General features: G+C 47.8%; 1 protein-coding gene and 1 pseudogene across 1 annotated transcript; both read left to right on the top strand.

Moving 5' to 3' along the window:
• Positions 1–1,622: 1,622 nt before the first annotated feature.
• LOC117189317 (calcium release-activated calcium channel protein 1-like) lies at positions 1,623–8,231 on the top strand. Its single transcript, XM_033394468.1, has 2 exons — positions 1,623–1,827; positions 6,982–8,231. The coding sequence occupies exons 1-2, from the start codon at positions 1,623–1,625 to the stop codon at positions 7,575–7,577; spliced, it is 801 nt and encodes a 266-aa protein (XP_033250359.1). The 3' UTR covers positions 7,578–8,231.
• Positions 8,232–8,354: 123 nt separating this feature from the next.
• Positions 8,355–9,177, top strand: LOC117189316 (annotated as a pseudogene).
• The last annotated feature ends 2,145 nt before the right edge of the window (positions 9,178–11,322 follow it).

Below are 11,322 nucleotides of genomic sequence, written 5' to 3'. Positions count from 1 at the left end.
AATAGCCTAGAAAATGTGTAATGTTGGGGTTGCTGGAGTCCTTACCGAAGGATCAAGAAGATTTTTCTGATCCCGGAGGCCGTGGCACGCCTAGATCGGCTCACAGATAAGCGAGAAAACAAGATATATATGTATGGAGCAAATATCCTTGACCCTTGGTCCTTGATACGGAATGCATTAGATTAAGGAAGCAATTCCGGCTACGGGAAGCCGTCGCACGTTTAGATCGGGCCACAAATAACGGTGAAAACAAGATATATATGTCTGTAGCAAATATCCTTGATCCTTGGTCCTTGATAAGGAATGAATTAGTTCAAGGAAGCTATTCCGAGTACGCACGCCTAGATCGGGCCACACAAAACACACAACAAAAGTTGCTGTAAAAAAATTTTTTTTGTTGTACAACTTTCAACTTGTGACCGCTCAAATAGCCAAAAACGGGAATCTCAAAACTGGGATACCAGGCAAACAGAAATCAGCAGAAAGTCGCTAGTTTTTTTTAAATTTCTTTTTCAGTTATTTCATATTTTCTTTGGCTGCTCAAAATGGTGGAAAACGAGAATTTCAAATCTGGGATACCAGGCGAACAGAAATCAGCAGAAAGTCGCTAGTTTTTTTTTAAATTTCTTTTAGTTTTATTTTTCAGTTTTTTCATATTTTCTTTGGCTGCTCAAAATGGTGGAAAACGAGAATTTCAAATCTGGGATACCAGGCGAACAGAAATCAGCAGAAGGTCGTTGGGTTTTAAAAAATTTCTTTTCTTTGAAATTCTCTCTCCACAATTTCTAGTCCGATCGGGATGTGCGACGGCTTCCTGTGATCGAAATTGCTTTCTTGATCTAATGCATTCCGTATCAAGGACCAAGGGTCAAGGATATTTGCTATAGATATTTGCGTGCCATTGCCCGCCGGGATTAAACAAATCTCATTGATCCTTCCGTAAGGACTCCAGCAACCCCAACATTACACATTTAGTTTTCTAGGCTATTTGTGGGCCGATATAGGCGTGCGACTGCTTCCTGTGATCGGAAAAATGTCCCTGATTTAATGGAGTCCTTATCAAGGATCAAGGACACTTTCCCCCATCAAAAATATTTAGTTTTCTCCCCCATACAAGGATGATTTTGCAATAGTTTTATTCATCGAAACTTAGCTTAGTATAAAGAAATAAATAAGTGGAAAACATTTGCATATACTATCTAAATATATATATACATATATCCTTAAACCTAACAACAACTATATCTATCTACCTCCTCCCTTGGTTTCCATAGTCAAAGTCCTTGTTATCGATGGCCAGATCGAAGGATGACGATGGCTTGTTGGGTTCGGATCTTGCAAGGGGTGCGCTTGTGTCCTGCTGGGATGGGCCTCGGTCTGTCTCGAATAATGCTTGGATAGGACTCCATCTGGTAGGGGGAAATCGAGTACGGCTCGATTTGGCAAAGCGTAGGGTATATACTCGTAAGTTCTCTGTGAAGGAAGATATATTTTAAAATTATCGACAATTACATATGTATACTGATTAACTTACGCGGCTCGAAGCTGAATCCCAGCGTTTGATTCGGCGGCGTATGAATGGGAGGGTTGCTGACGTTATTTCCCGTGGGCGTGAATCGAAAATGGCTATGACCCGCAGTAGGACAACCAGTGGCTGCCACAGTCCAACCAAGACCACATCCCTTGGACCTCCCGAGAGCGCGAGGAGCTACGGCGGAATCACCGGCGGAGGAGGTACCGACGGCAAGCGGACGGGAAAGGCGGAGAAAACAGCGTGGGCTCACGTCCTGTGTATGAACTGGCACACCTACGAGTATATTCTGTATGGTTAGTAATTAAACCACTAACAATCGAAATAACAAAAATGCAGATTAAAATTCTTTAGTTTATGTATTTCAATTTCAATGGGGCGGGGGATTGTACAAAACACATCTGAGAAATGTATGTACATTTCGAATGGATTATGGCTAAATAAATGTGGGCCCTTCGTTAATTGTAATTGTTGCATACTCGTATTTGTTTATTAAAAGAAAATTCCGTTCTAAAACACATGCGTTTATGTAGTTTGATGTGCCTCAATCAATGAAAAACATTTCGTTTTAATTAACAGTATGTGTGGCGGGGGTGAAGTGAATAGAAAGATATATAATAATGGATACATATAGAGGGTAAGGTAAGGCTAGAGAGATGGATAACAATGAAAATGCTGTAAACTGTGGGCCGGACTTGCGTTCGTTTACCCGCGAATCGGGAGGGGAAAGTAGATTTCGCTAAACTTATCTACATTCAAAGAAGGAATGACTTAAGAGTTAGTTGAAAGTTCTTAGCAGTAATTGTGTAGACCGCAAAACATTGAAAAAGCTGAAAGTTTAAAAATATAACGTAATTATACCCGATACTCAAAATGAGTATTGGGGTATATTAGATTTGTGGTGAAAATGGATGTGTGTAACGTCCAGAAGGAATCGTTTCCGACCCCATAAAGTATATATATTCTTGATCAGCATCAATAGCCGAGTCGATTGAGCCATGTCTGTCTGTCCGTCTGTCCGTCCGTCCGTCTGTCCGTCTGTCCGTCCCCTTCAGCGCCTAGTGCTCAAAGACTATAAGAGCTAGAGCAACGATGTTTTGGATCCAGACTTCTGTGATATGTCACTGCTACAAAAATATTTCAAAACTTCGCCCCGCCCACTTCCGCCCCCACAAAAGACGAAAATCTGTGGCATCCACAATTTTAAAGATACGAGAAAACCATACGATCTCTACGCAGAATCGTAGAGAATGACCATATCTTTTAGACTGCAGAATTTGAATAAGATCGTATTATTATTATATCCAGCATCAAGAAAACAATTTCATTTTTTCTCGCCCTGTCTCTCTCTAACACACACGTAGCATTGGCGGCTTTGCTTAGAGTAAAACATTAGCGCCTAGATCTCAGAGACTACAAAAGCTAGAGCAACCAAATTTGGTATCCACACTCCTAATATATCGGACCGAGACGAGTTTGTTTCAAAATTTCGCCACACCCCCTTCCGCCCCCGCAAAGGACGAAAATCTGGGGATATTCACAAATCTCAAAGACTATTAGCGCTAGAGTAACCAAATTTGGTATCCGCACTTCTGTTAGATCTCACTATAAAACGTATTTCTCAAAATTTCGCCCCACCCCCTTCCGCCTACACAAAGGACGAAAATCTGTTGCATGCACAATATTGCAGATTAGAGAAAACTAAAAACGCAGAATCATAGATAGCGACCATATCTATCTGATTGCTGAATCTGGATTAGATCAGATCATTTTTATAGCCAAAGGAAACAAATCAATTTTCAGTGGCTACGCAGCGCGTGACGTCACGCTCAGACTGATTTTCTGTCTCTCTCGCACGCACTCTTTGTCGGGTCGTTTAATATTAGCGGCATCTGCCGGAGGAGAGCCATACTGACTTAGTATCAGGTATAACTGTAGAGTTGCGGTGTCCGTAGCAACTCACAACGTTCCCCCTCGTTTCTTTTGCTCTGCTGCTCTGAGTTGCAGTGTCAATTAATAATCATTCGCGATCGACATTCGTTAGCCCTAGCAAATTTTCGGCGGTTAAGCACAATTCGGTGCTAAAACACACTTACATACACCTACATACACGCATTGCTGGCTATTAATTTCTCTGTCGCGACAATTCGGTCAGTGCAGTGCGGTAGGCAGTGCAGCGAACTCACTAATACACACAAGCGGAGTACAAAGCGGAATCGGACAGCTCGCACAGCCGCGCAGCTAAAGGCATTAGCTGTAATCCCTTTGCTTTCGGTTTCCACGTTTATACGTATACAGGGTGTCTTTTTCGGTCGTGCTGAGTGACTCTTTTAAAACCTCAACATGGCAGCACCTGAGCCTACCAATGTCGCGAGCGCAGCAATGCCGAGTGATGTAGATTTCTACAAGCACAAGGCCGAGTCCATCGCGCGCCAACTAAAGGCCATGGATCGCTTTCTCACCAAGGAAGAGCTTGCCGAGTTAGATGAGGCAGAACTTCAAGCTCGCTTAGAGCAGATCGAGCGAATGTATGCGGATTTCGATGCCGCTCAAACGAGCCTTGAAAGGCTGGATTTCCTGCAGTTAGCCCTTGATGCCCGGCTGGACTTTTCGAATGTTTATGTCAAGGTTAGGTCCAGGCTGTCGCGGGAGTTGATGGCTGCTCGCACGGTAAATGTTGCCAATTCAACGGCTCGGCATACTCTCGAGGGGAATTCGTCGTTGTTCGCCTATAATAGTATAGGCCGTTCTCGAATGCCCGAGTTGCAGCTTCCGCGATTCGGGGGGAGCTACATGGATTGGCCAGAATTCCACTCGATGTTCTCGACAATGGCGCACAAAGTCCATCGTATACCAATCATCGAAAAATTCCAATATCTTCATGGATGTCTAGATGGTGCTGCGCTGGATACGATTCGTTCCTTGGAACTTTCTGAGGAGAATTACGACAAGGCGTTGAATTTGCTAATGTTGCGATTCGATAATAAACTGTTACATTTTCAGGCACACGTCAAGGCTATTTTCGGGCTGCAAGGGGTGGAGAAGGGCTCAGCTATCCGCTTGCGCGCGCTCAGCGACAAAATCAATTCGCACTTGCGTGCACTTCAGACCTTGGCGACCTCGCAGGAGATTTCGGATGGGTTGCTGATCTTCATCATAGGCACGAAACTGGACCACAAAACAATGGAGAAATGGGAAGAGAACTTGCCGACGTCAGGATTGCCTCGGTAGTCAAGCATGGCCTCATTTTTGGAAGCGAGATGTCGGATGCTGGAGAATTTGGGATCAGCCATGGCAACAAGTCCTAGTCAACAGGTGGGAGAAGACAAACCTGTCACCCTTATCACCTCCAGTAACGACCATCCTAACCCCATATGTAACCATTGCAATTCCTCCGAGCATTAAATATCTAGATGTCAGGCATTCCTGAATCTCTCTGCGTTTGAACGATACAAAGAAGCAAAGAAGAGCCGCTTGTGTTTGAACTGCCTCAACAAAGGCCATGAATTGCAGAGGTGCAGGTCAGGACTTTGCAGGCATTGCCAGGCCAAACATCACACGCTACTCCACATTCCATCGGGACCTGGTGCTTCATCTTCCTCTTCACCAGCCGAGGAATCGATCCAGCAAGAGGCCGCGACTGTGCTTCTAGCAAGCGGGTGTTCTAGCCCTCCCCCCTCGATCCAGAAATCTCAGCCTAGCCAGAACGTGTTGCTACCTACTGCCCTCGTCCATGTAACAGATCGTTATGGAGCACTTATCCCATGTCGTGCCATTTTGGATTCTGCATCACAGGCAAACTTTGTAACATCTAGACTTGCTGATCAGTTGCAGTTGGATCATCGCTCGTCTTATGTTCACATCTCTGGAATCGGAGATTCCATTCTACCTTCGAGCAAGTCTGTACATATAGTTGTACAATCCCAGGACGCAAGCTATCGAGCTTCCTTCGCTGCAATTGTCACCAACTCAATTACGGAAATGCAGCCTAACTTCGGCGTAGACGCAAAGGATTGGCCAATGCCGAATAATCTAAAACTAAATCCTAATTTCTCCAAGCCCCAACGTATCGATCTGTTGATAGGTTCTGGTTTGTTCTTCGATTTAAAGTGCGTCGGACAGATTCGACTATCAGCCCAATTGCCAACATTGCAGGAGACTAAACTTGGTTGGATAGTATCAGAAAGCATTGATATCTCGGAGAATAAGCGTGCAGCTTTAGACGCTTTCGAAAATTCCTCGTGCATCTCTATTGACGATTTTCGACCCACAACGCTGGAGTACCAAAACTTAGAGCAGCAATGCAGGAAGCAGCTGCTCGAGTGCCAGGTGCAAGTGGAAAAACTGCGATCGGAGAATCAGGAACTGCAGCGCGAACTTTTCCATATATTAAAAACCTACATATCCACGCTAAATGAAATTCAACTTTCAACAATTTCTACATTGCCAAATTTCCTGCCATTCTATGCAATTACAGAGGTTCCCGATGATCAAGACGTAATCACGACAAGCCGCCTTCGTAAAGAAGCGCCGATTGCTGCGTTCGACGATCATCCCAGCGTAGCCGCTGGGCCGTTGGAAAAATAGCGGTTCTGCCCCTTCAGGATGGATCTGTTGAAAGCCTTTGCCTTCCAACGGGGGGTGAATGTTCGGAGCAGAACCCAGCCGATTAGCTGCTTGCCAAATAGCACCTAATTCTTGGCCCTCAGCCGCTTATTTTGTTTGTTACTTATGTCTATGTCACTCATTTGTTTGTTAAAGCTTTGCGCTTGCTTGCCCTGCTAAACGCTCTCTGCCAGCTCGCTCTTCGCTATCTCCGCTTTGCGTCTGCCTACCGACGTCGGCCGAGCGAAGCTGCGCTTAGCGATCGGAGCGGCAATGTAAAGGGCAGGCAAGCCACACTTGCAATTTGGATGTCACGCATTAAAGAACATATCGTAATTTTATTTCTGCGCCGAGTTTTATTTAATTCGAAATAATTAGTCGGCCGATTGGGGATAAAAAACATTATCTCCACACAGGTAATAGATCTCGCTGACAGAAGGCGGATTCCCACCATATTCATTGATAGCCAACGTCAAATTCTATTATAAAATCGAAAGATGAATATTATAGAATTAATCTACGTTAACAATCTCTTAATTTTTGGAATGTTGTTTTTGCAACAACATATTTTTTTACTGTTTTCTTTAAAACATTGGGTATCCTCTGTTCCTCCACTATTTTGACTAGTTTTATTTTGTATATTTTGAATATATTTCACATGTTTGTGCACCTAGGTAGCAGGTGAGAGAGGGGCAGATCAGATAAATTAACCCAATGAGATACTTATTATATAAACAAATCTGCTCGCGCCAGCAACACTTGCCAAAATGTTGAGAAAGATGGCTAATAATAATAGGAGGAGCATTGCCTCCTGAGAGCGGCGATCTTGGCAGAGTAACCCGTAGCCCATCCACGACTCTCACTAATCTCCCGACCTCTGCTCTTTTGCGTCCCCCCACAGGTGGCGATGGTGGAGGTGCAGCTGGACCACGACACAAAGGTTCCGCCCGGAATGCTAGTGGCGTTTGCGATCTGCACCACTATGCTGGTGGCCGTGCATATGCTGGATTTGATGATTAGCACCTGCATCCTGCCGAACATCGAGGTAGTGTGCAACCTGCACAGCATCTCCCTGGTGCACGAGTCGCCGCACGAGCGCCTGCACTGGTACATTGAGACGGCGTGGGCATTTTCGACGCTGCTGGGGTTGATCCTATTCCTGCTGGAGATAGCCATACTGTGCTGGGTAAAGTTCTATGATCTGAGCCCGCCGGCGGCCTGGTCGGCCTGCGTGGTGCTGATACCCGTGATGATTATATTCCTGGCTTTCCCCATACACTTCTATCGGTCTCTGGTGACGCACAAGTACGAGGTGACGGTCTCCGGCATACGGGAGCTGGAGATCCTCAAGGAGCAGATGGAACAGGATCACCTCGAGCACCATAACAACCATAATCGCAATAACGGCATCCACTACGGTGCCGCCGGCGACATCGTTTAGCAGTATCAATCGCGCGAGGATCCCACGAAGCAATAAACCATCTCGGCGATCCTTCTCTGAAAACTTAACGAAAACGAAAAGAAAAGACACTTACGGCAGTGGGCCAGAGGCCTCGCCGTCAATCCTCAGACTAAATAAGTGAATATTTTGTAAATTTGTAGTTGATGCAAATTGTGATACGCAGAAGGCAGTAGATTTTTATTATACAAAAACAGTATGAGTACGTATATTCTAAAGGATTGTGCCCCGAGCAATGTTTCTTTAAGCTCAAGACCTTTACACATCGTAACCCCTGTGTACTCATCGCATGCAATGATGAAAGACCCAAGCTAAAGCAATACTACTTTCAAGTTTAAACCACTGTGTTGACTAAATATTCCTCAATATTAGCTTGAATATTTGTTGTAACTAGTTGGCGCGTCCGCTTATATCTGTATTGTATTTTAGTGGTATGCCATCGCTCGCGATGTCAGACCCAGACCTCATCCATAGCGCAGTCTTCCCTCGCCCACGTAGTGTGTAAGAACCCAATAATTCGAACCGAACCAGATCGTGTTAGCCCAAATTTTGATATTGATAGGCGAATATGTAAGCGAAATTGCGCTGTAATTTATACACGTACGATTAAACGATTTTTTTCTACCTATATTTAAACGAAGCAAGCGATTTTCAATTGCCGTTCCCCCCGCCTGACTTCCATCAGGTCGTTAGGCTTGCGTGCCAGGAGCGACTGGAAGAGCGACTAGCTAACGAAAGTTTTTGGATGGGGGCAACGGAGCCAGGACACATGGTTGGGGTTGATTAGAAAAGGGACACCGCACGCACCCCAGGACACGAAAGAAGAGCACAGATGACAAACCCAAAGCGGGGCTGGGGCTCAGTTGTCTGCAACATGTCGTGCCATGCTGGTGGCGGCAATGGTGTTCGAAGCCTGCGCTATCCTGCCGGAGGACATGGCGCTATCAGGGCAAAGTGGCTGAGGAACCAACACCACGGCTATGGAGTGAAATCGAGCCGTCGTGGATTGGTGTACGAGGGCCAGTGGCAGCGGGGCCAACGTCATGGCTACGGATCCATGCGGCGGTAGTCCCCTGATGGCCAGGTGCATCGCCTCTATGTGGGTCATTGGCGCCATGACAAGCGCAGCGGGGAGGGAAAACAGTACTTACGACGATGGATCCGTCTACTTTGGTCAGTGGCAGATGAACAAGCGGCAAGGACGCGGCATACATTGGTATGCGGACAGACGCGTCTATGTGGGGGAATGGCTCCAGGATGCCATGCACGGACGGGGCGTCCTCTTCTCGGGTGAGTCCTCTAACAGAATGAAAGTTCAGTAGAATCCTCGTCGATCCATATGTTTCGTCTGTGTTCAGCAAACGGAAAGCGCTATGTGGGAGAGTTGGCTGCAGGAGGGCTGCAAGTCGGGCGCTGGCTTCTTCGACCACGGAAAGAATCGGATTCAGTTTGGTCGGTGGGTCCAGGACATCTGCAAGAGTTCGCTGATACGCCGTGCTCAAGCAATAAGAACATTTTAGACATTCTCTGGAAGGTCGATCTCCTTGCCATAACGTTTATAATACACAATCAAATGGAATAAGGACAAGCTACAAAAAAAATATTAACTATAAACTATTATAAGCCTATGCAAGTGTCAGTTCTGATCAGTTTCCTTTGCCGCCGCCTAAGGCTGACTGTCTCCTGCTGGGGTGCAGGCTCCCGGTACCTTCCGACGTGGTCGTCCCCGCGTGGTCGCTGGCGTTTCCTCGAGTTGCCTGTTGCGGGCACGAGTGCTCCTTGCATCACTAGTCGGATACCGCTTCACTGAGGCTGCCCAATTCGATGATCTCTGGTACTTTTTAGTTGGCTACCGATTCTAGCGGAGCGTGTCTTTGTGGCCTTGGCTGGCACAGATTGGGATCGTTTCAGTTGAGAGGGAGCCGGAGTCGAAGCTGAAACCGAAGCAGCATCGTCATCGCTTATCTCGATCGTCTGGCAGGCATTCAGATCCACATGATCCGATGGTGGCGTGTTCTCATTGCCGCTCTTGCTGCTACTGCTGCTGCTGTTGCTGCAGCCGATGGGTGGTCGCAGTTCCAGCTCCGTGTATATCTTGAACCTGGGCGTCTTTCTGGCAGATGATTTTGCCTTGGTTAGTCCCCTCAACAACACCTTTCCTGCGTTTATCCTCTGGCGAAGTGTTAAAAGCGAGGGCTCGCCTAATGGTCTTCGCCCTCGCTTTGCCAACGGGATGCAGCTCCAACCGGGCCGTCTTCAGCTGGACCATGAGGTTGAAGCTATAGTTGATGTCCGCCGTTTGGTACACTGATTTGAGACCTGCCTCCGCATAGCTGAGAGCCTCCTTGTGCTTCTTTCTGAAGCGAAGATAGTTGACGTGGTAGAGTTCGTGGCACGATGAGCATGGAGCCCAGTGTGGCGGTGCGTACGGGATCCTCCTGCAGCCAATTGCCTGCCCCTACGTAGAAGTCGTCCAGCTGATCGGTCTCCCTTTTCAAGAAGCTGAAGCGGGCATGGAGACATCCCACGATAAAGTAGATACATTGCAGCTGCATGCTGTCCCGTAGATGGGGCGGGTCCCCTTGCTTGCTCACATAGCGCTGCAGCTGATGGCTGGTGGGAATTGCCTCCTGCATGGGCAGAGACTTGAGTGTGGCCACGTCCAGCTGGTTCTGCTTCTTTATCGGCTCCACGAGCTGCATGAGCAGCATGTTGCTGGTCAGCTCGCTCATGGCATTCGCCTTGAGATCTTCCTTGGCGGCTATTGCGGGGATGTATTTTGGCCGATGTCTGCTCCACCAGCGTTCGACTAAGCGGCTTGATGGCGAGCAAATGGTCCAGGAGGCGCAGCTTGGACTGCGCCTGGTCCAGGTACTCCATCTGCAGTTCATCTAGAGCCACGAGATGAGCACCTCAATGGTCCGCAGGGCCATACCCGACTGCAGCACCAGGTTAAGCGTGGTGCCGTAAAAGGCGAACCGCTCGGTCAGCCGATTGGCCGCACACTCGGTGCTCTCCCTCACGAGGTCAGCCAGCAGCAGCTGCAGGGCTCCCAGGTCCACGCTGGACACTGTGCAGTAGTTGCGCACGCTGTCGACCAGCGTGTCTAGCTGTCGCAGGGGCGACGGCCTCCTAGGCAGGCTGCTGCACCGCTTCTTCCGCTTGTAGTCCAATCGAAAGCGAACTGTCTGGATTGTGATCTGCACAATGTCGCTCTTGCCAACTCGCTCATCGAACTGGGCGCGCAGCTCCTCGGCCTGCAGCAACAGCAGCTGGGCGTGGCACAGGACAGTCCTGCCGCGCATAGTAGCTGGCCATGTGGCAGAGGCAGAGCATCACTATAGTATGTTGGCGCTTAAAGAACCATCCGTTTTGGAAGCTGAGGCCACAGATCGTCGAGCAGCTCCTGCGCTCGATCCACCTCCTCGGAGAGTTGGAGCTGCTGGTTAGAATTCAGGTGGTCTTGTCCCAGGAAGTGGGTCAGGGCTCGCAGGTAGGTGAATCTCTCGTCCAGCATTTGCCCAATCCTGAAGTATCAGCAGCCAGGCTTCATCGGCCTGCGCCATGTAGCCATGGTGGACAGAGCCATGGCTGCAGCAACTGCATCGTCGATCAGGGCTTCCCAGTCGATTGGTGTATCGTCGCAGCCGAGCGGCTCTTGTTCTGCACGTTCGAAAGAAGGCCGCGAAGCCAGCGATGGCCGATGTAGCCAACTCCACCAGGCGAT

Source organism: Drosophila miranda (assembly GCF_003369915.1).
Source record: "Drosophila miranda strain MSH22 chromosome Y unlocalized genomic scaffold, D.miranda_PacBio2.1 Contig_Y15_pilon, whole genome shotgun sequence".
NCBI lineage: Eukaryota > Metazoa > Arthropoda > Insecta > Diptera > Drosophilidae > Drosophila > Drosophila miranda.
The sequence above is the reverse complement of the archived record's forward strand: the minus strand, read 5'-3'. Positions and strand labels throughout refer to the sequence as shown.

Coding starts and splice junctions, on each gene's coding strand:
- LOC117189317 (XM_033394468.1), top strand. CDS start 1,623: ATGGCTATGACCCGCAGTAGGACAACCAGTGGCTGCCACAGTCCAACC. Junction 1,828..6,981: donor CTACGAGTATATTCTGTATG/GTTAGTAATTAA, acceptor AGTAACCCGTAG/CCCATCCACGACTCTCACTA.